Source organism: Salvia splendens, chromosome 22 (assembly GCF_004379255.2).
Source record: "Salvia splendens isolate huo1 chromosome 22, SspV2, whole genome shotgun sequence".
Lineage (NCBI taxonomy): Eukaryota > Viridiplantae > Streptophyta > Magnoliopsida > Lamiales > Lamiaceae > Salvia > Salvia splendens.
The window spans coordinates 3,043,945-3,067,881 of record NC_056053.1 but is presented as its reverse complement, the minus strand read 5'-3'; the positions used below and the strand labels follow the sequence as shown (position 1 = coordinate 3,067,881).

Genomic DNA, 23,937 nt, shown 5'->3' with positions numbered 1-23,937 from the left:
AGCCAACTATAGTTGGATGGACGTAGCCATGACCAACTCCTCACCCGCAAGCAACCCCCAGATCAAGGTGCATCCATAAATTTTTGAACTTAATATATATCGCTGGAATCAATACACGATAAAAAGCAACACGGTCAACTCTAATATGAAATGATTGAAGAAATATAGGCACGTTTTGGTCCCCGACTTATTTCTATAACATATTTTTTATTTATTTTAAATATATAAATTCTAAATATTTCAATAAATTTAGTAGTAATAAATTTACTCGTAAATTAATTTGCTCTGTATTCGCATTCAATTTGCTTTGGTACGCTGAATTTAGTTCAATCCGGCCACGAAGTGTTTCCCGGCGAATACTCTGTTCTGATTTCACCACGATTTTCGACTGGATTTACCGTTTATTGTGAGCTCACCAATCAACATTCATGCGACCACCTGTGTTAAAAAATGGGGGTTGTGATTGAATCTGATATATGGGAACCAAACAAATCAATTTATATACTCTTATTCATCTTCTCTGTGGTTCCAATCTTCTGTTTGCCCGCCAAATCTAGTGCAAATGTGCTCGATCACGCGTCTTCCGCTTCTCTTCTCCGCTTCCAGCGCAAATTTCTCCTCCTCTTCGCTATTTCCTCAGGTCATTGTAATTTTGTGTTTTTGTAATGTAGGTTTATTTTTTGCTAAATTAACTTCTACTACTTGTTTCCCCCTTTGGCTGACAAAATTTATTTGTGTGTCAAAAGTGATGGAGGGTTTATGGGCTGTGTTTGGAGAATACGAGTTGGCGTATTATGGATTCAGTAAAGATCAATTGCTGAATGTTATTTCCGTTGGATTTGCGGTCTCTCTGTTTATCGGGAGTTTCATCGGAGTGCTATCTGATTTATTGTGAGTATGGTGCATAATACAACTCAATAAATATACCACTCAATAGAAATGTGTTGCTCAATTTGCAGGAAATGAAATCTAAATTAGTCTTTTTTGTAGTTGTACATCTGGAAACTACCTTATAAGTTTGGCTATTCTGAACACTGACAATTTTGCGATTGCTTTGAGTAATTAATCACCTTCTATAAAAATCTTGTCTGCGCAGAGGCCACAAGAAGCTGTGCTTGTTGTTTTTCTTGCTACACCTTTTGGTGAGTTTATGGAAGCTAGTCTTTGGGACTTCTACTTTTTGCATCTTTCTTTCACTGGCATCATCGATATTTTCCTTCGGGTTCGAGGCATGGATGGTTGTTGAGCAGGACAAGGTTGGTCTAGGGTTTTTCTTAAGGCTATCATTTATTTATGTTAATTCTTTTTAAATTTTGCGATGATGGAGATAATACTTATGTTTTGCAGCTTGGGCAGAGGCAAGAGGTACTGAATGACATGTTTTGGATGATGACTTTCTTGGAGTCTGCATCTTTCATCGGAAGCCAGGCGCTTGCAAATTATCTTATTGATGATAATGTGATCAGAAATATTAAATCTTTGTGGATTGGAGCTGCAGTTTTGGCTGTTCTTGCTGTTGGTCTTGTCACTCGAGGCTGGCAAGAAGCTCCTCAAACATCGCCTTTGAAGGATTATCGTGTTTCGTTTTACAGACATGTAATTAGTGGTATATCACAATTCATGTTCTCTCTTTTATGGTATATGTTTTGGTTTTCAACCTTAAGGAATTATAAGAACTTTTATTATTGGCATTTGGCTCAAAAACTTAAGGGTTCTGTTTCTCTTCTGGTCATCTACTTTGAAAATCTTCTAGTGAGTAACAATGTATTCTCATATTGCAGCTAAAAGGATATGGCTCTTGTCATGGGCACAATCTTGCATACATTTTTCTGTTGCGGCGTTTTGGATTCTTTGGGCCCCATCTATAGTGGTATGATTATGAAGGCATCACTTTGTCCCCTGTTCCTTTTATTTCTGCGTGCGATATCACACTTATGCAAGGTGCAATTTTTGGGTTTGCTAATTTGGTGCACATTTATGATTCCTTTTATAATTTTAATGGATTTGGAGTCCTAGAAAGTTAGATGGTACTAATAGACTAATAGTGCTCAGTGTCTGGAAAAATTCGTGAAACTTGCAAGGACATTCGACTTTTATGTTAAAAAAGTTATCTGCAACGCATAGTTACTGGATTTTCTGGATCATCCATACGTTTCTACTTGTCATGATTTATCCATATGTTCTTCTATGTATATTAGTATGTGTGTGTGTGTGTGTGTGTGCCTTATAATGCTCGCACATGCATAAAGAGTTGACACTTGCTAGAATTTCTTTTCAACAACTAAGAAGTTGTATTTTTGGTTCAACCTAACTATGGTGTGTTTGCTTGAAAACTTTCTTACTCCTATTAACTATGTAAAAAGATCTTAAAAATTTGTTTGACCAGTATTATGCTACAGGCTGATGGAAGGGAGGTGTCTTTGGGATTGATTTATCCTTGTTTGCTTGGTTCAAAGATGCTTGGTAGCACTGGATTCCCATGGTTCTTCCACGTGCCATTAGTGCTTCGGACAGAGGAATACCTAATGTATGCATTCTCCATAATGGGCTTTGCTTTGTCTATTGTGGCCTATGATTATCAGGTGAGACAATTTCATATTCATTCTTACAGCTAAGTATTAATGTGTTTAATCTTCTCGTTGTAGTATTGTGGTTTAAGGTTTGCTTTATTTCAGGAAATAGGACTTCTTGTAACATTATTCTGCTTATTTCAAACTTGTCTGGGCATGGTTTTGCCATTTCTTGCCAGACTGAGAACAACGTAAGCTATCATTACTTTCTTCTTATTTATGAACCCTGTGTTGACCTTCAGTGATGAATAATTTTATCGCCTGATGTTTGATCTCAAATGATGAACACAAGTGTTGTTTGCAATCTTATCCTTCTAATTACCCCGTGCAGGTATCTGCCAAATGAAATTCGTGGGGGAATGATGAGCTTATCTCTCATGCCTGCAAATGCAGCAATCTTGTTTCTTCTGGTCCTGGTATATTCTACTACCCCATCTCAAATTCGTAAAGATAATTATAGTAGAATCAATGGGTTTATGATGTTTTTACTATGGAAAGGTTACTTTCTTCACTATAACCTGTCTCTTTGGGTACAAAATTGCATTAACAAAATTGTTTCCGAAAAAATGCTAAAGATGACTGGAAATTGATAAAAGTTGATGACATAGCCTGTCGTATTGTATGTAATTCTTTTTCTTCCTTAGAACTTAGGAGGGAATATTATACATGTAGAAAATAACAGGCTGAGATATAGCTTTTATGTACTTTGTAAAAACCATCCTAACTCGAATTGGTTGATTGCGGATCTACAGTACTTCCTTCATGAAGCATGAGTGAAAATATATAGGATTTTGGGCCTTGAGGGCTTCACAGCTTGTTTGGAAGTCTATATATAATAGGGAAGGTTCAAAAAAGAACCTTCTTCAAATGAGAACGTGAGAACCAATTGCGCTGACCGCACAGAGTATATACACTGAATGTAACTTTTAGTTTTCACAGTGTAGATACTTTATAGTGTGAAATTTTGGGGTTTTCGTTTGCCTTTTTTGCAGTCTGAACTAAATCGCATAGCTTCCCTTTTTGTACTTCCTTTTGTTGATCCACTTTTTCCTTGACATGGATTTGTTGCTACCGTGTTGACGTTGCAGAGAGGTCATCACTATATTGCAAATTCAACTATTACCTCTATTGCTGCTCTTGGGCTGTTTTCAGCAGCTGGCTGCATGTATTCGTTAAAAAAATGGGGAAAACAACTCCAGCCGAGTAGACGCAACTTGTGATCCCAACCCATTCCTAAAAAGTTCATTCGACCATCAATCTTCTGAAGTTGAAGGTTTGCATCTTCTTGTACGATCAAATATCTGATTGGCGAGAGATGGGTGGTGCGATGTGGCATGAAGCATCATGTAATTTTTGCCAGCCAATGTAGAGTGACGGAAGAGGGGGATGAACGCTGCAAACGATCTTTAATGGCTTACGGGTTTGGTAGTTTCAAGAAGAGGTAGTGTTAGCTGCAGTCATCAGTTGCGTACATGGTAGCCCATTGCGTTGATGCTCCGGATTGCGACTTGCTGAGCCGGGGCTATCCTGAACATTACCACCTGTAATCATTTGTGCAAAATATGTGAGCAGACAGTTATCGGTAGTTTAACAAAAAGATCAAATTTTGTGTGTTTTAGTAATGTTTTTTGTTCTCTCCTGAAATAGTAAAAGAAATTCACACAAAATATTTTCTTGTTAAAAGCGGGAAAACCCACTCTCAAAATGTAACGGACTTCACAAAAAATGATTTACAACGCAAAAATTATTTTCAAATGAATTTGGGCTTCGCATAAATTTTTTGATGTAAAGGTCAACAAACTTGTTTCTTTTAATTTTTGTAAGTATTTCTTTATTAGAAAAGGTCCAGCACAAAAAAGAAAAATTTAATAAAAAAAGGCTCGTGCACACAATAGAAAACAAGCATTTGGTGGCTAAAACCACAAATTTAGGGTGAAACATGGTTTCTCTGAACTTTAAAATTGGTAATTAAAATTATGAACTTGTCAGAATGCAGTAAATTTTCAATGCTGAAATTAGCTGTTAAATTTAAAATTCTTGGAGGGAAAAGAAATCAAATTTTGCTTACGATAAGGACCAACAATCGTTCAGATTTTATTTAAATTTGCAGCTCGAAATCATATTATCTTTATCCTATATACACCTATTCTACTACAGGGATGTCGGGTTAACCGTAACCGGACTTAATCAATGGTTACAGTTCTCAAGCCAGAACCATGTTCCCGGTTTGAACCAGAACCGTAACCGACATTTTCGAACCACGAAAATGGCCAAAGTGGAAGTAAAGGTTATTAAGGGTGTGCATTTGGGTTTCGGTTCATTTTTTTGCCCAAACCGAACCGAAACCGAAAAACCGAATTTAGGCTAAAATCAAAACCGAACCGAAATCGAAAACCGAAATCCGAAAAACCGAAAACTGGACTAAAAAAACCGAACTAAAGCCGAAAAACTGAAATGATGAAAAACCGAAAACCAAACTGCAATCATACAATTTTACACAACATTTTTGTGTAACTGAATAATGAAATAATAGCATTTTACATTACAGTAAACATACAATTCCTAATTTCCTATCAAACAACAATCATACAATTTTTCATTACAATGAACATTCAATTTCATCAAATACAGAAACATAAATACATACAAAAAATTATATCAGATAGCGTTTATCTTTTTTCGAGGCGTGTCGTGGATGGGTGTAAGGCTGGAGACGATGTCATGAATCTAGAGCTGAAGGGGTGGAGGGGCGACGGGCTGGAGGTGTCGTGGGTCTTCCGGAGGCGACGGAGACGGCGACCGGCGTGGATGGCTGGATGCTGGAGGGTGGACAGTACAGCTGGTGGCTGCTTGGAGTGGAGGTGGAGAGATTAGGTTTAGAGAATAGAGAAGGAGGCTCAAACGTGAGTGAAAGTAGGTTTAGTTTTTAGGATTTTATATTTAGTTACAATTAAATAAAATATGAAGTATAATATTATATTAAAATAAATTAGGTTTTTCGTTTTTTTTCTCCTCCGAACCCAACAGAAAAACTAAAATTTTTGAATTTTCAAAACCGAATTGAACCGAAAAACTGAAAAAACCGAACCGAATTTTGAAATTTCGGTTTAGCTCGATTCAAATATTCGATTTTTCGGTTTTTTTTGCTCACCCCTAATTAGGTTATTTCTTGGCTAAGGTAATTACTGGAATAATATAAAATGACCTTAAATCCCCATGAAAGGCCAGATGTCTCTACACGTGTATGTGCCCATTCGTGGGCAAGAAAAGTGAAGCACACTTTTTACGAAAGCATTGTTTGGTTAAATCCATTAAAATTGAGAAGAGGGTTAACGTCATACCATCCACTTTCACCCAAACTGGTAGTGCCAACTTGCATGATAAAACCCAACTCTTTAAAGCATTACTATTTTTTAGTATATATAATTTCAAGAAGATATAGTGAACAAAGAAGTCACACTCACGCCAAGTGGAAAAATCAAACCCAATATATGAGGCAGTGCCCAATATAGTACTAATTAATTGCTTGGAAACAAGGTTAATTAATGAATAAAACCTTGACCCCATCTAGTGATATGCATTAAATATGGAAAAATATTCTTGTTCGAAACTCTTAATGGCTACAACTGGATAATGTATTTTATTGATTGTGTTTATGAATAAGATAGAATGGAGGTAAAAAAATACACCTGGCAATAATTTTGGCAGTGAACGGCCACAAATTTTATTTGTCAAAATTAATAAAGTATGAAGAATAATATAATAACTGAAATATTATTAGAAGTAAAATAGAGAAGAAAAGTAAGATAGTGAGAAAATGGTGGACGACATTACCAAAACTAGTCGATAAATAAGACTATTGGTTGCATTATTTTTTTCCTTTTACTTTAGTAATACAAGTTCGGACAACTAGATTTAAAATTGAGTTTAGAAAACGACTATAAGCTCGTGTATAGAGAGTATAAAATCATGGCAAATCCAGACATTTTAAATTGGGGGTACAAATTATATGAATAATAAACATAACATATCAAAAATAATACATTAAAATATAAAGATAAAATAAATTATATATAAACTACCACAAAATAAAGAAAGAACATAAAAAAAAACCTTACTATGTAGTAATAGTACTCCCTCCGTCCATGAAAAATAGGACACATTGGAAATGACACAGGTTTTAATGTGGAATTGGTAAAGTAAGAGAGAAGGAAAAAAAGTAAGAGAGAAGTATTGTTAGTGGAATGTGTGGTAGTAAGAAAGAAGGGAAAAAGTAAGAGATAAGTTGTTGAAAACTTTCCTTTTTAAATATGCTCTATTTTTTGTGGACAACCAAAAATGGAAAATATGCTCTATTTTTTGTGGACGGATGGAGTACAAGTTAACCGAATTAGTATACAAAATAGAAACAGAATAATAATCTAAGTAAATAAGTGAATACAGAAATAGGGAACACAAAAGAGATGAAGAGGAATCAAACTCGAGTCTCCACTTAGGAAAAGCAACTCGCCAACCGCTGGACCACTGATGCTTTTTGTATTATGTATCTCAATACTACATTACATACAGAATGATTTGGGGTACAGTTGTACCCCTTGTTCTATGTTGGCTCCGCCAGTGTAAAATTGACGAAAACATTTACTTTTTCAAATAATAATGTCACCTAGATGTGAGACTTCATTAGCTTTATGAAGCAGCAACGCCTGTTGTTTCATTGAGTGTAGTTTGACAAATAAATTGGAATGTAAAAACACATATAGAGTTAAACCTAGTTCGATGTCAATCTCTAGCATTCACTACCAAGTTTAAGAGGATAAACTAATGACAGATCCATGTGGGGTCGGTCGGCCTCATTGCCGGCCGATGAATCTGTAATAGTCCACTAAGCCACGACATGTTCAGCCTCCAAACCCACGAAAATTAAAGAAGTCCTATTAGAAAGGTAAAGAAAAATAAAAATATCAATGTGGACTGAAAATTAGATAAATAGAAGAATATAAGATTCGATTAAAGTACTTTGGCTTTCACATCGTACATAATTTCTCCCAAAATCTAAATGGGTGGAACAATTAAGAAAATGCCAAAATTATGATATATGAACGTAGTAATTAGCTATTTTTGCAAGTAGTAGAACTGAAAAAAAATATGACCCAATTTCGCATTTTGTATTGCAATTTTCTCTAAAAATTTGTGGAGTTCACTAAAAATGAATTTAGAGAATATTAAGGTGGGCTTGTTTTGTACTCCTATCATAGTAAATCTAGATATATACTCCATTCGTCCCATTAAATATGCAACATTTGCTTTTCAGCACATGATTTTATGTAGTGTTATTTTGTAAGTTAATGAAGAGAGAGTAAAGTAAGACAGAAGAAAAAGTAGAAAGATTATTGTTTCCATTTTTAGAAACGTTTCATTTTTAATGGGATAGACCAAAAAGGAAAACGTTTCATTTCTAATGGGACAGAGGGAGTAGAATATACCATCCGTCCAAGAAAATTAAATAAGCTTGTGAATGGCAGGAGATAGAGGGTATCTTCTAGATTTAAAAATGAAATGAAATATTTATATATGAACAAAGAAACTTAAAATAATTAAAATGAAATCTAGATTAGCAGAAAATGAACAAAGAAAGAAGAGTAACTAATTAATCGTACGATAACCACACAGAAATTTTATAAAAAAAAGGACCCTTTTAATATGATGCATCAACTCAAGTAACAAAACGAGCACAATTTAATTAATAATTATAGTGAACAAAATGAAAGGCAAGAAACGCAAGCCCACACCTAAATGGCTAAATGAATGGGGTCCGCTGACGTGGCGCGGTGCCCCCAACCCCACCCATCACAGCCCCTGTTTTGGAATATGTGGATCATTTTAATATAATAAGCACCACTTTACCTAACTATGGGCCCCACATAAGTCCTCGAATATAGGAAGAAATGTCCAACCAAATATTTTTGTTCCTCACAACATATGTCACATTAGTATTATTTAAATCAAGGTTAACTGCACTCTCTATTTCAACATTTTTTATTTGTTTTCCTCTCTGTTTGGAATGATGATCAGGCTTGTGGGGTTTTAATACTAGTAGTAGATGTTATTTTCGATATTGTTTTATTATATAATGGAATTTAGTTTTACTGCACATGATTGTATAATATAGTTTTGTGTTTCTGAAAAATATTGTTAGATTTATATATGTTTAATTATCTATATAGATTGTGACAGTTTTTCCCAAAACTCCAATTAATTTCAAATAGTGTAGGCGAAACATCTCCTTCGACTTGAACACAGAAAATTCTAAGACTAAAACATGTTATTCATAAAAGTGAACTATTGCATACTTCACCGTTGATTCGACTTTTGAGCTTGCAAATTAACACATTATGAAGTAACTCAACTCGGTAATGGTCATGACTACTCACTTTCTTATTCATACATCTCCCTCATTCTCGAACTACACACTCATATTCATTTTCACAATTATACATTTCACTCTTTCTCAAACACCACACTTATCTCCCATGTCAAGTACAACTATCTGCTACATTCATATGGTTATCAATCGGAAAATTAAGCCACCAGCCCAACAGACTCAAACATAATATTGCTCAAAAGTCTGGCACAACTTTATTTGAAAATTAAAATCGATTATATTAATTCAAAAAACTCGACAACTAATTATAGAAATATTCTCTCTCTTCCTTAATTTTTCTTTTTCTTTAATTATAATTAACCGAACACATCACCAAGTAATTTAAATGGTGGTAATTCAATATAAGGACATAAATTTCAAAGTAAAATAGGTCCACATGATGTAATATGCTTAGGTACACCTCTTGACACACTCCAAAAGCCAACCTCATTGATTCTCTCTCATGCAAATTGCTTCACCCCGACCAAATTTAAGAAGCTGTTCTGCCCGCCGAAAGGTCCCCAAGATTCAACCCTAATTAAAGCCAATCAAAACTCACACCCCAACTCCAACTCCAACTGTGCCCCTCCAAACCCCAACTTGTTTACACAAAATTTTAAATAAAATATTATAAAGGTACACAATTTTCCTGGAACTATCTCTGCCCAATGATATTCCTCAAGTCTGGATAAGTACGAAACCATGGTTTTTATAAGCAAACTTGCCTCTTTGCCACGCAATTCTTACAGGGATTTGAGGTGTCTTTACTCTTTATTAGGTCAAAGTAGAGGGCACATTTGATTTATTTTTTAAATAGCTTCATTCCTTAAAGTTAACGATGGACACGACATGCTTAGTCATTAGTGGGCATATATGCGAGACTAATTTACAGTTTTGTGGAGAAAAGTAGCAGCATCTTTTGTCAGCTTTCTAGGGTTTTTTCATCGAATAATTCATTTGATCAAAGTTACCGTGGAAAATGGAGTATGTATGCTAGTAACATGGATCGTGACGTGGTTAGTACATGTCCTATAAAAATATCAATATTGTGAGGCCTACATTATTTTCTACTAACTTTTAATTATAAATTAAAGCAATAGTCCTCCTCCCACCTTGAAGGTTGTTTAATTAAATCTTGTACTAAAATTTACTAATTTCTTTATAATTTAATTCAACAATTCTCAATCAATTGAATAGAAGTATGATGCATAAGAAAACAAGAAAGTTGAAAAAGCTAAGCTAAAAGCAACTCAATTATTCAAATTCCAACAGTCATTGGATGCAGAAAATAGAAGAAGATACAGATAAGGAAGCAAAAGCTATCGTTGGAAATACATTCATTTTCCCCTACTTTTTCCTTCTACACATAATCAACCAAAAAAAGTGGGAAATCCTGCGCCGACGACTTCAAAATCAGCCGGAAAAAGCTCCGGCAAATAAACCTCTCTACGAGGACCAAAAAAAACAGAAATCGAAAAACCTAATTTAACTAAACAAATTCAACAACTTCACTTCATTCGCTCGCCGATCTCCGCAAGTCGTCGTCACGGATTCTTCCGAATTCATCGACGGGCTTCCCAGCCGCCGCGGCTTCTCTGGCAAATCGCCGCCTCGGAAACCCGGCGTCAGACTGAGATCGAGATCGGCCAGCTGCGCGACCTTCGGCGCCGCTGTTTCCTCGGGCAAACGGCGTCGTTTCTGCGGGCTGTGGTCGGTGCAGTCCGAGGCGTCGTCGGGCGCCGACGCGCCGCCGAGGAGCTCCGGGAGGGGCTTCAACGCGCCGCCGCGGAGTACGGTCTCCACCGCCGCCTGGCACACGTGCCAATTGCCCGTCCCCAGCAGCCCCACCGCTCCGTTCACCGGATTCACCGTCCTTCCGGCCGCTTCGAACAGCAACGACTGAAATAGAGCTGCGCAAAAAAAAACATTAAATTTTTTTAATTGATAAACGAACAAAAATATAAAAGTGGCGTCAATAATTAATTAATTACCAGGTCTCTGGGAGTGGGGGACCGCGGATATGAAGGACATGAGGCCGGCGCGGCCGAAGAATTTGGCGACGAAGACGGTGGCGTGGCCTTGCGCTTCGGTGCTATCGATCCACTGCAGGCAAGGTCTTAGAATACAGGTCTCGCTGCAGCCTTTTCGAAGCACGCGGCAGCCATTGCAACTCATGCTATCTTAGATGGATGGATCAACAAACAAACACCTTTGTTGCGGAGGGGAAATTAATTGGAGAAATATAGGAAGGGAGGGGGAAAGAGAATGTAATGGAATTGAATTGGGGTGAGGAAGAGGGATATATATAAAGAGGAAAAATGGGAAGAGTGGGGTTGAAGTTTTGGAGTAGTTAACTAGAGTTGAGTTGAGTTGAGTTGAAGGAAGGAGAGTGGGAGTGGGTGCGTGGTTAGGTTAGATTCCCAAAGTATTGGGCAATAGCGGCTCCAAGTTTCCGCGGATGGCTATCCTCAACCGTTGGATTCTCCATTCATTTGCTCTACATAACCTACCACTCACACTTTTATTTTCAAATAAAAAAAATACTCCCTTCATTCCAGTTTAATAATCCTATTTTGTCATTTTTATCCATCCCAGATTAACAATCTCATTTAGAATCTATCATATTTGAACATAAAATTTAAGCTCTGATAAAATGTACACTCAAATGTCATTATTTTCATAAAAATAAAATAAAAGAAACATATTTTTACATACAAAAAGTCAAAAGGATTTCAATTTCCACAACATCAATTATTCCACACTCCAACAACCACTATCTCACTTTAATTATCACACACTCCAATAATTTCTTAAAACTCGTGCCTAACTAAATTGCACTCCTAAATTGGGACGGAAGGAGTACTTTCTACTTCTACAATTTAAACTCCACAACTTGGTACATGTTTTAAAATATGAAGAAAAGTTGATGACAAAAAAGTAATGGAACCTGTATGAGTCCTATTTTCATACTCCTTTCGTCCCGTAGAAATAATCTGAATTTGCTTTTTTCGCTCGTCCCACAGAAGTACTTCATATCCATTTATGAAAAAAAATTCTCAATCTCTTTAATTTTATTAGTTATGGACCTCTGCCATCTATTACATTATTTCAACTATTTTTTTTTCTCATTTTCTTTTACTTTACCAATTACTCCATCCGTTCTTAAAAATTTGTCATATTTCATTTTCTGCACTAGTTTTAGAAAAATGATACTAATAAATAGTTAAAGTGGAGAGAGTATAAAGTAAGAAAGAGAATAATGTAGGTAAGAAAGAGAATAATGTAGAGAAGACTCTCATCTACGTTATTCCCTATCTTACTTTACTCTTTCTACTTTAACTATTTATTATCGTTTTTCTAAAACGAGTGCAGGCAATAAAATGTGACAAATTTTCAAGGACGGAGGGAGTACATATTATAACACACGTATTATCTCCAATTAGCTTGTTTTTATGTGACAGATGGGGTACTATACAATATCCATTTATGAAAAATAGTCTAATAATAGATGACATGAGTTTTAACACAAAATTGATAACCAAACAATAAGAAAAAAAAATAGTAAGTGGAAAATAAGAATCACCTTTTTAGAAAAAATGTTATTATAAATAGATAGAAATTGATTTTGGTATATAAATGATGAATCACATAAAAAATATGATTTTTTTTATGAACATTGGTAGTATTAGTTTATAATTGAGTGTTAGTGCAACGTTTTAAAATGATAACCTGAATATTATTTTATGGAGAAAGTGAGTATGTATAAAATTATCATTTGGATGCGTGTGTAGAGACGTCTTGCTACAAGTTGTACCATTAAAACGAGGGGCCGAGTACGAAATACGAATGTCCTACCTTTTCTATGGTTGGGTCTACGCCACAAATCGATTCCGACAGAAAAAAAAGTTAAAAACAAAAGAAAGAGAAAAATCTATGAGTATATTGTGTGGGGCACATAAATTGATTCCACAAACCACACAATTTCTTTGGCTTTTGGAATTGAATAATGCTATGTGGCCACATTATGGCCAGCCATAAATTAAGTAAATAACAAAAAAATTTGATTTTTTTTCAAATTTTTGGTTTAATACTATTTGATTTTACTTTTATATCATCTTCATTATATGTTGCTCAACATGTTAGTGTTGTTCTTTCGTAGTTTTTGCTCAACTTATTACTACTGTCATTTCTTGATTGTTGCTCAACGTATACAGTAATTCGTGATATTAATGTGTTTTACGTAATGAAATTCAAAGATAAGTATCAACTCACAAGTCCATTCACACACATATAAGTTTATATCGGTAATTCTAATTTTTTTATACATGTAAATGGACTAAATTAACTTTTTATGGCCGGCCACATTATGGCCATTTAGCATCACTCTTTGGAATTAGCTTATAAGTTTGTAAGCTATTTGTGCATATACTTAAAATTTAATTCCAAACAATGAATATGTAGCAATAGCAATCATAGATGTATTAATCGATATACATTGTAAATTACTTTGAGATTTTCCCTCTATTACAGAAAACTTCTTGATTTGAATCAACACTAATGGGTCAGAGAGAATTTTATAATAAATGCTTACATAATTTATTTATTACTAGTATACTCCCTTCGTTTTACGTTACTTGAGACGTTTCTTTTCGGCACGAGATTTAAGAAAGTTGTGTTTAGTAAGTTAAACAAAGTAAAATAAAGTAGAAGAGAAAATAAAGTAAGAGAGATAGGATAAAATAAAGTAAAAGAAAGAATAAAGTAAGTGTGATTATATTTTTTATTTTTAGTCAAAAAAATGACTCAAGTAACTTGGGACAATCCAAAATGGAATACTAGTTGAGTAATTTGGGACAGAGGAAAGTATAATTTTGTTGGTATTTTCAAATTTATTATCCTATACTCAAATTACTGTAGATACCTTTAATTATACTATTATTTGGAAATTTTCATATCATTTCAGTGGTTCATCAATATTTCATTAACTTATTTTATTCACATTTCATTATAAAATTGGAGTAGTATATAAAAACGAGAAATACATTTTATTGCTTTTTTTTCTACTCATTTTTATTCATATTTAAAATAAGTATTGGGAAAAAGTAGGATCCAATATTAGTGAACTCTATAATGTATTCTTAAGTACGACCAACATGTCAGTTGCTAGTAATTGTCAGTTAATAAATATATAATGCAAAAGACTTATAATCTGATATCAAGTTATAAATTTTTTTTGCATTTAAAAATATTAGGAGTACTAGTATTAGAAAAATCAGAGTGTATTATTCACCAACCGAATTCTCGATTCTTGTATATATTGGTCGTTGGTTTACACATTATACGCATAGACGTACTTTTCTTAATCATATGTTAGCAACCCTAAATTATTATAATTCCAGAATGTATAGTAAATTTATATAGTTCTGAAATATAAATCATATTTATAGGGTTTTAAAGAGAAATTTAAAAATCAAAGAACGAGTAATATTAAGATACACCAAAAACAATGAATCAAATATCAACTTATAATGTGGATGGAATTATTTCACATGGAATCAAATATCAACTTATAATGCTAATTTTGCACTCGCTTACTCTATACTCAAATAGCAATATTTCTTTGAAGAAGCTCTGCTCTTAAATTGGTTTTAATTTTTTTCTGGTGACTTTTCAAATGAAGGAAACGGAGCCGGTAACCCTCATGAGAGGGTCACTCGTGAGAAAAATAACATTTTTTAAAAAATTAAATCAAAATTAACATTTTGTTTGTGACCCTCTATGGACAGGGTTTGTCAGTCGCCCCCAAGAAAAATGAGGGGTTAGACATGTGGCGAAATATTACTGGCTGCTATTGAAAATAGTAGTACTATTTTTTTTTATTTACTTTGCAACTCTTAATTTTATTCTATTTTTTAGTTTTATTTATTGAATTAGTTTCCTTTTATTTTTGAACTTTTAATCTATATTAGTTGATTTGTTATTTTGATATCACCGTATAATTTATTTATTTATTTTAATGTAAAATTATATTGTACTTTAATTATATGAATATTTAATAATTACCATTTATTATACATTTAAATATAATAATTTATATAATTTTATATTCATTAAAAATATTTATAAGTATGTAAAAAAAAAGTTGGGTTAGGGTCACTTATGGAAGTGAGAATTATATTGAGTTGGGGGTTGTGTATGTGGATGAATGAGAAATGAATATTTTATTAAAAAGTTGATGGTCACGGATGAAACATTCTAGGACGCAAAAATCCCCCATTTTCCACCTACAAATCAAATGCAAAGATTTGGGAATGCTTTTGCAAAGCCATGCTTAGTCACTATTGATAAAATTTATCCATTATAGTCAATGGAGTACTTCATAATTAATGGGGCTGGACCCATCAACGTCTTGTACTATTTATATGTCTATCACATTGATGAGAGCTAACTTAAGTGATTTATTTGTTATTATTTGAAATAGTTTGTTTCATGACGTTTAGTTACTTGTTTAGCAATGAATTTGCTAAACGAGTCACCAATAGACAATGAATATTATCATACATCAAAATCTTCATCTCGGATAATTTTGATTTTTGAAATCAATATCTCGAATATTGGGTTGCGCAAAAATGTTGGAGAGTTTAAATATGCAAATGGTTTAAAGATTGGTACTTGCTACATTTTCCAATAGTAACTCAAAATTGGGATACAAAATAGTTATTCAAATGGCAATTATCTCATGACATTATGAATATATGAATTTAGTAGAATCCCTGATGAAATGTTTAACTAACTGAGCTGCATCGAACCGAGCTCAATCCGGCTTTTCCTCAAACTAGGCCGAGCCGCTCCGGTTCAAAAATTCATCGGGCCATAAACTGTAGTGCCCAGCCTGAAATTCCACTGGGCCTCGATTATCTAGCCCAATCTAACCCCAAATCGGCTAGTGTGTCTACTATATAGCCAATGATAAATTAAAGTTTATCAAGCCAATTATAATAACTATTGTTCGAGAAAAAAAATACAGCCTATAAGCTAAGCCAAAAGTATATAAGTTTAATTAAGGATTTATGCACGTAATCAAGGTTTATTGCTAATCTTCTCTGTATATTGTAGTATCAATTTTATGGGATGTATCCAAAGGACGTGCAATCAAGGAATTAGTGGTCCATTTCAAGAAAATAAAAAATTCCATGGTGGCAGTCATTGTCAAAAGTTTCCTAGTGATAAGAATAAATCAAGATTCCAATGATTTAAGCATGACTACTATTTCTCCAAAACAAAACATTCGATTTTAGGTAGAAATTTAGTATAGTAAAAATGAGTATTAATCATGGTGCTAGATTGGTTGTGCCTATAGATGTGAAGAAGAAGCCAAGGGAGCAAAAACTGCCCTTGCACAACCGGTGGCACCCGGAGATACCTCCGGTGGCGGAGGTCCGCGCCGGAGAACTTTTCAGGGTGGAGATGGTGGATTTCAGCGGCGGCGGCATCACTAAAGAGTTTACCGCTGAAGACGTCAAGTTTCAAGATCCTTCTATTGTGAGTTTCTCATATTTCTGCAATTAATTTGAAATTATTTATTTATTTGTTGGCGGACTTTACTACTCCCTCCGTCTCCGATTAATTATCACTCTTTGACCGACACGAGTTTCAAGAAATGTAAAGAAAAGTTAGTTGAAAAAGTTAGTGGAATGTGAGATCCACTTTTTTATATTGGTTTTATAATAAAATGGGAGTGAAGTGAGTTAGTGAAATGTGAGACCTACTTATCATTTATGGTAAAAAATGAAGTGTGATAATTATTGAAGGACGGATCGAAATAGAAAATAGTGATAATTAATCAGGGACGGAGGAAGTATATATTAGTAATATTCTACTATAGATTCTTCTTTCCGATTTTTTAATTAAGAATAGAAAGAGATTCCACAAACTTTAAATTTAGGAACCGATTCAATGTGCAACTATATATCATTTATATTATTAAATATATGTTGTACTCGTGTTCATTATCAAATATGTTATTTCAAAACCAAAATAATATGTACTCCATGAAACATGAAATTTATTAGTATCATATAATTGATCATAAAAGATCCTCAATTATTAACTAATAAATTTAAAGTGCTAAAAATAATTATGTACCCTAGGATAGAGTTAATTACATTTTGAACCTTCATAGTATTATAAAAAAAATATACATAACTTTTATAAATTCGAAAAATATACCTCAACTTTTCAGCGTATTGATGTATTTTGTAGATAAACCTACTTATATATTAGTATAAGAAGAAAAGAAGGAAGAAAAATCCAAAGCACATTGACATAGACATCAACTAACGTAAAAACGACTACTGCTTAAAAGTCTAAATCCTATCACATTCTAATCAACTCCCAAGATATGCCACTCATACGTTTAAATTACTTTTTATAATTACCATTAATTTACCATCACAAGATTGATAATAATAATAATATTAGGAAAATTACAATTACAAGAACATCCCATCATATGCATAGTGATAAATACATCATGACAAAAGTTGCCAACATCATTTGACAATAGGAGAAGACAACTATAGGCACCATAGAAAAAGTTGCCTCGTCATTTGTCAGCTACTCATATTCAACTAGTAATCAAATAGTATCTATCTATTCATATACATGTAATCTTCTTTTGCTTCAAGATTTTTTTCCATGTTGAAAATTCTCCTCAAAAGCATGAATGATAGGATAAGGTGAATAAACACTTAATGAAGCAAGCAACCCCTAAATGAGTCATGGCCCCTCCAACTCCAAAACTAATAGTCCCAATAGACTTAAAGAAAAAGCCATGCCAGCAGAAGCTGCCGCTTCACAACCGGTGGCACCCGGAGATACCTCCGGTCGCAGAGGTCGAAACCGGGGTGGTTTTTAGGGTAGAGATGGTGGATTGGACAGCAGGGGCAATCTCAGATGATAACTCTGCAATTGATGTTAAAACATTAGACCTATCAACTGTAAGTACAACTTCCATTTTGTGTATGTACATGCAAATTAACATTAGACTATCAACTAATATCGGGTCGGGGGTAGGGTACGGGAGTACTCCAAAATCGGGTGCGGATACCAGTTTCGACAAGTTAGATCTGACCCCAACATCCTTTAACTACCTATTACCTCTAACCCCTCTTTCTCACTCTACAAAAATAATACTGATTCGTCTCTATTAATTGTGTCGTTTAAGATCGGTACATATTTTAAGTGGTGAAGACCTTTTATATTTTAACATAGAGGCACCAATACACTAATCTAATTCCATTCTTCATCTAAACTAGGATTCTCACAAGTACTAACTTTGATTACAACACAAGTAACATACATATCTCAGGTTCATTATCTAAGTGGACCAATTAGAGTGGTGGATGCGGACGGGGATCCAGCCAAGCCCGGTGACCTCCTCGCCGTTGAGATATGCAACTTGGGGCCTCTGCCAGGAGACGAATGGGGTTTCACAGCGATTTTCGACAGGGAGAATGGTGGAGGATTTCTCACAGACCACTTCCCTTGTGCAACCAAAGCTATATGGTATTTTGAAGGAATATATGCCTACTCTCCTCATATTCCAGGTAAAATATGCATATCTCATTACTTGCACCTCATGAAACTTGCATACACTAACAAATATGGACTATTCAGGTGTACGATTTCCGGGTTTGACACACCCCGGTATAGTCGGAACTGCACCTTCGATGGAATTGCTGAATATATGGAACGAGAGGGAAAGAAAACTCGAAGAAACTGGCCTCCACTCCTTCAAACTGTGTGAGGTCTTGCATTCGCGCCCCCTTGCAAACCTTCCATCCACAACCGGATGCGTTCTTGGCAAGGTACACTACACAATGCCATCTACCAAATTATATACACTAGTTAATTTAACAAATTTGAGAACGGACATATTTATATGGAAAGAAATTCAGAAATTTATTTTTTTCTTCGCTTGTAATCTACCAATATGCACAGAATTTTAAATTTTGACTTCACATTTTATTACGATAAATTTGCAATCATATATGTAGATAGAGGAAGGGAGTCCGGAGTGGGAAAGAATAGCAAGAGAGGCAGCAAGGACGATCCCGGGGAGAGAAAACGGAGGAAACTGCGACATAAAAAATCTGAGCAGAGGTTCGAAGGTGTACCTCCCTGTATTCGTGGAGGGTGCGAATCTAAGCACCGGGGACATGCATTTCTCACAAGGAGATGGAGAAGTCGCATTCTGTGGCGCCATTGAGATGAGTGGCTTTCTTGAACTCAAGTAAGCTTCTTTTCATCTTTTCATTCAAACAAAAAACAAACTGTTTTAACTGTTAAAATTGAAAAATTAGATAGGTTTTTCTCACTTTTATTAGCCTATATAAATGGCTTTTATTGTATTTTGCATTTATCACTTAGTAAAAATGTAGCCCATTAATCAAATTTCTCCTTTTTTTCTCTCCATCTCCACAGACGGTTTCCTCTCATCTTTCTGTAGTTTTCTCTTTTGCTCCAATGGAGATTTCTCAATCCAAATCAATCCTCCATTTCTCACATGGTATCAGAGCGCAATTCGCTGCGCATCTATCGCCTCTGATTACCTCTATCCTATTTTTCTCTTTTGAATCTTCATGGTTAGGGTTTGTTCTTAGAATTCAGGTTTTTGGATCGGTGATAATCTGTCATAGTTCTTCCGCAAGTCTCTGGAGATTTCGTCTATTACTCCTCACTGGATTCCGTCTCCTCACCGCCGATGTACTCCAGATCGGTCATTTCTCTATCTTTTGATCTCAATTGAGTTTTGATTTTTTTCAATTCCGATTGTAATCGGTTCTATCTGCTTCAGAGTTCATGTTTGGTGTAGTATGTTGATGTATGAAGTTGTATGCTCCGTTTTTCTCAATCTTTTGTTCATTGGATTTGTATGATCCAAGTTTGTATCTCTCCGATTGTATTCGGTCAAGTGTTTTTCTTTTTGAGAATATGTTTTCTCAAATTTGTTGTTGAATCTGAATATGTTTTCAGATTTGTCTCTAATTTTCCGATTGTATGTCGGATGTTTGTTTTGTTGTTCACCGATTGTTCGGTTGGTTTTGTTTGTTGGATTGTTCGGTTGGATGTTTGTTTGTTGTTCACCGATTGTTCGGTTGGATCTGTTTCAAGCCTGGTTCGTGGATGTTTGGAATGTGTTTTTGATCTTCATTGAGAAGTTTGCATCACAGTCGAATTTGTTGTTGTTTTTGCCGAGGAGAAAGACTTTCTATCCTATGCTTTGATGTGGCGCTGTTCGTAATCAATAGATGTTGCGATGAAGATAGAATTGGAGTTTTTGTTTGGAGAAACATGGTTTGAGGCTGAGAGTTGCTGAGTTGTGGCATCTTTGGAGCCAATTGATTCTTCATTGAGACTTTTAGCTTCATCAAAGGCTTGTTTTGCAAGGTGGGGAATTCAAGATCTCATAGTAGAAAACAGAGAAGTTAAGGGCCAAACCAAGCCTAATGGGATGTGTAGGAGCAAGGTCAGTGGAAGCAGCACTAGTGGCAGCTTCGTATGCCTTGAGTGACTGGAGCTTGGTACAGATGTGAATCTCTATGCTTTGGTCTTTGGAGAATCTGTGCTAAATGATGCAATGGCCATTTCTAAGTATAGAACAATGCCATTGGTGAGGAGTCATATGTCATCAGATCAAAACATATTCATGGTGGTGGTCAGATTTCTTGAGACTTTTGTTGGATCAATGTCAGCAGGGGTTGGAGTTGTATTTACTTCTGCTTTATCAGTCAGGATTCTGCCATAGTCACATTTGCAATCTTTGGAACTTTTGTTGCTTCCATGGTCACTGGCATTTTAGTATACCTTGCCGGTGTATCATATCTCATCTACAGACTTCCTTTTGTCGAATGTCTGATGTTTGGTGCGCTCATCTCAGAGAGCCTGGCCAAGTAAACTTGCTGTTCTCTGTGCAGCAAGCAGCAGGAGACGATTGCTTAAGCTAGACTGTAGTATTGGGGGACTAGAAGTTGTTAGAATGGTTTGTGTGGTGATCTTGGATGTACTCGATGCTAGTGAATGCTTTGAGGCATCAGGTTTCACCATAATTCCAGCTGCAATGTGATGGTTTGCAATTGCTCAAGATTGCTTTTTTTTCTTTAAGATGGAGTTAGAATAAGATTGAGATGCTATTTTCCTTTTGTATTGATATTTTTGTCAAGATGGTGCATTTGATATGCTTCCATCTTGAGGGAGGCTGTTAAAATTGAAAAATTAGATAGGTTTTTCTCACTTTTATTAGCCTATATAAATGGCTTTTATTGTATTTTGCATTTATCACTTAGTAAAAATGTAGCCCATTAATCAAATTTCTCCTTTTTTTCTCTCCATCTCCACAGACGGTTTCCTCTCATCTTTCTGTAGTTTTCTCTTTTGCTCCAATGGAGATTTCTCAATCCAAATCAATCCTCCATTTCTCACATTAACTGTTCCATGGTGTTAGCTAGGTGTGAAATCATAAGGGATGGGATGAAAAAGTACTTAACTCCAATGGGGCCAACTGCATTGCACGTGAATCCGATATTCGAGATAGGTCCCGTGGAGCCGAGATTCTCGGAATGGCTGGTGTTTGAGGGGATAAGTGTGGACGAGAGCGGGAGGCAGCACTACCTTGATGCCTCTGTTGCTTACAAGCGCGCTGTGCTCAACGCCATCGATTATCTCTCCAGATTCGGATACTCTAAAGAGCAGGTATATCTTCTATTGTCGTGCTGCCCTTGCGAAGGAAGGATCTCGGGGATTGTGGATGCTCCTAATGCCGTCGCCACACTTGCAATTCCGATTGCTATTTTTGATCAGGTGCCACATACTCTCCGTCCTTAAAAATAATTGTCTATTTTTAAAGTAGTTGCGAGATTGACCAGAATTTGACTATTTATATTTTTTTTATGACAATTTGCTTTATTAACTAAAAACATGCATACCAAACATCTACCAACTATTTTCTTGCTAGTGTGCACATCTAATGTTGTATACTTTTCGTGCACGGTGAAAGTAATATGGAGTATTTCTTTGCAGGATATTCGCCCGAAAACTACGGGTGTGCCGACGTGGCCTAGGCTAGTGAGAAATCAAGGTCTCCCGCAGTGCAGCTACGATGGAAACCTTCCCATCACCAAAAATCCGAGTGCCACAACGTAAGACTCTCATTCAACATGAAATTGGTCGTGTTAAGCATTTTTAAGATGGATCATATATTGTTAATCTTAATCAAGTATAATTCTTAACCAGCAATGGACAATTCATGTGTTTCGTGAGGCTTACTTGTAAGTGTGTGTTAGTATTTTTCACATCTTCATTTCTTTCCTACTCTAATTCTTTTGTTCGTATGTGAAGATGTTGATGCATTCTTAACCTTTTTTTACTTGCTACCAACCGTCGTTCTTCCCTATTGTGGGGTATAACTCGCACAATAAAACTATGCATGACCAAAATCGAAACTGATAACAAAACTCCAACAATAAAAACTACCAAGTTCGATTAGATTTGAGTTAGAAATTTTGATTTTTGAGTTTATAATTGCTAAGCAAAATTTTTTGTCCTCATTTGGTACCATAGAATTGATGGTAGTAAATTTGAATTTACTCTTTAATTCCAAATTTAATATTTGATATTGAAAAATATTTAGATTTAGACTTGAATCACAATTCCAAATTCACTCGAATTTACAATTTGAAATTTATATCCAAGAATAGATATTTGGAATTCAAAATAATTAAAATTATACATATGGTACACACATCACTCACACTGCACATACACAATACACATGCATTTTATGGATGAAAACAAATGAATTGGAATACATAAAGTGGACATACATAAACTAATTAAAATACATATGGAGACATGGCGGTCCAATTGCGAAAGGTGGCTCAAGTTGCGAGAATCATATTTTATGGATGAAAACAAATGAATTGGAATAATGATGTTGTTGTGCACACGAAAAGGATAGTAGATTTTCATGAAATAATAGTAGTATATGCATGCATATATAAAGGGTTAGGTCAAAGTCTAAGTTGTGAATATAAAATGCTGATGACATTAAATTCGAACAGACACTAGCGGTCTGAAGAATTGTGTAGATACTATATGGATACAAAATACAGTAAAGATCATGTAGGGTCTTGTAAATCCACACGACCATTAAATAATTTACATTATTTTACTTGTAATATCTAGAAATTGTTATTGACGTTATTAATTCTGTAAATTTATTAGTAAAATTTAAGTTTTGATTTGTACATTTTGTATCACTTCAAGTAAATAAATAAATTAATAAATCAAACATTCATTTCTACGTAATTTATGTAATTATTAGTATGTTGGATAGGGCGACGATATGGTCGTGCTAAATATCACTATTTTTTTCTATAGAGTAATATACTATTGGGAATATATTTCTGGTTACATTGGGAGTAGAGGAATGAGGGGGCAAGGCATGTGATGTTGAAAGAATAAAGGCAGTTTGGATAAAAGAACAGGAATGTAGACACTATTTGCCCATTACAAGTGAAATAGGAGATGATCTTCATTTTATTAATTTGACTGTTCTAAACATAAAAATGTAGAGATATATTTTCTCGACTTTATATATAAATGTTTAAAGTTTACCATTCAAGCTAAGTACTATTATTAATAGTGCTATAAACATAGGCAAAAAAATCATAATCAGAATCATTCTGGAGAAATTAGTCATCAACTAACTCTATGTAAGATATATAAACAAAACATAATAAGAATCAGAATCATCCTATCATTCATTAACTTCTAGATTTTAGAATCATCCTATCATTCATTAACTTCTAGATTTTAGAATCTTAAATTTTGATATACCGCTTTAGAATCTCATCTCGAAAAGTTGTTTTGTGAAGCTTATCATGA

General features: G+C 34.8%; 3 protein-coding genes across 5 annotated transcripts; 2 read left to right on the top strand and 1 right to left on the bottom strand.

The window, feature by feature from the left end:
- Positions 1–296: 296 nt before the first annotated feature.
- On the top strand, positions 297–4,188 carry LOC121788113. Of its 2 annotated transcripts, none has more exons than XM_042186989.1 (9): positions 297–640; positions 747–891; positions 1,097–1,256; positions 1,357–1,606; positions 1,782–1,870; positions 2,400–2,582; positions 2,676–2,761; positions 2,902–2,986; positions 3,659–4,188. In XM_042186989.1, the coding sequence occupies exons 1-9, from the start codon at positions 451–453 to the stop codon at positions 3,788–3,790; spliced, it is 1,320 nt and encodes a 439-aa protein (XP_042042923.1). In that variant the 5' UTR covers positions 297–450; the 3' UTR covers positions 3,791–4,188. The 2 variants fall into 2 exon arrangements, with proteins under 2 accessions (XP_042042923.1, XP_042042922.1); XM_042186988.1 differs by having other exon boundaries at positions 1,348–1,606.
- Positions 4,189–10,245: 6,057 nt separating this feature from the next.
- On the bottom strand, positions 10,246–11,274 carry LOC121788059 (LOB domain-containing protein 38-like). Its single transcript, XM_042186918.1, has 2 exons — positions 10,983–11,274; positions 10,246–10,901 (listed from the first exon to the last, which is right to left on the bottom strand). The coding sequence occupies exons 1-2, from the start codon at positions 11,164–11,166 to the stop codon at positions 10,477–10,479; spliced, it is 609 nt and encodes a 202-aa protein (XP_042042852.1). The 5' UTR covers positions 11,167–11,274; the 3' UTR covers positions 10,246–10,476.
- A 4,978-nt stretch (positions 11,275–16,252) lies between these two features.
- LOC121787024 (formamidase-like) lies at positions 16,253–22,368 on the top strand. Of its 2 annotated transcripts, XM_042185621.1 has the most exons (7): positions 16,253–16,533; positions 17,832–17,990; positions 18,362–18,599; positions 18,670–18,860; positions 19,050–19,285; positions 21,501–21,852; positions 22,072–22,368. In XM_042185621.1, the coding sequence occupies exons 1-7, from the start codon at positions 16,312–16,314 to the stop codon at positions 22,192–22,194; spliced, it is 1,521 nt and encodes a 506-aa protein (XP_042041555.1). In that variant the 5' UTR covers positions 16,253–16,311; the 3' UTR covers positions 22,195–22,368. The 2 variants fall into 2 exon arrangements, with proteins under 2 accessions (XP_042041555.1, XP_042041554.1); XM_042185620.1 differs by lacking the exon at positions 17,832–17,990 and having other exon boundaries at positions 16,254–16,533.
- The last annotated feature ends 1,569 nt before the right edge of the window (positions 22,369–23,937 follow it).

What these genes read in the sequence shown, in the direction of transcription:
- LOC121788113 (XM_042186988.1), top strand. Translation starts at nt 451, where the DNA reads ATGGGGGTTGTGATTGAATCTGATATATGGGAACCAAACAAATCAATT. An exon ending in GGAGTGCTATCTGATTTATT is followed by an intron (nt 892 to 1,096) that starts GTGAGTATGGTG and finishes TTGTCTGCGCAG; the next exon opens with AGGCCACAAGAAGCTGTGCT. An exon ending in CTTGCCAGACTGAGAACAAC is followed by an intron (nt 2,762 to 2,901) that starts GTAAGCTATCAT and finishes TACCCCGTGCAG; the next exon opens with GTATCTGCCAAATGAAATTC.
- LOC121787024 (XM_042185621.1), top strand. Translation starts at nt 16,312, where the DNA reads ATGAGTATTAATCATGGTGCTAGATTGGTTGTGCCTATAGATGTGAAG. An exon ending in AGTTTCAAGATCCTTCTATT is followed by an intron (nt 16,534 to 17,831) that starts GTGAGTTTCTCA and finishes AAGCCATGCCAG; the next exon opens with CAGAAGCTGCCGCTTCACAA. An exon ending in AAACATTAGACCTATCAACT is followed by an intron (nt 17,991 to 18,361) that starts GTAAGTACAACT and finishes TACATATCTCAG; the next exon opens with GTTCATTATCTAAGTGGACC.
- LOC121788059 (XM_042186918.1), bottom strand. Translation starts at nt 11,166, where the DNA reads ATGAGTTGCAATGGCTGCCGCGTGCTTCGAAAAGGCTGCAGCGAGACC. An exon ending in CCCCCACTCCCAGAGACCTG is followed by an intron (nt 10,902 to 10,982) that starts GTAATTAATTAA and finishes TTTTTTGCGCAG; the next exon opens with CTCTATTTCAGTCGTTGCTG.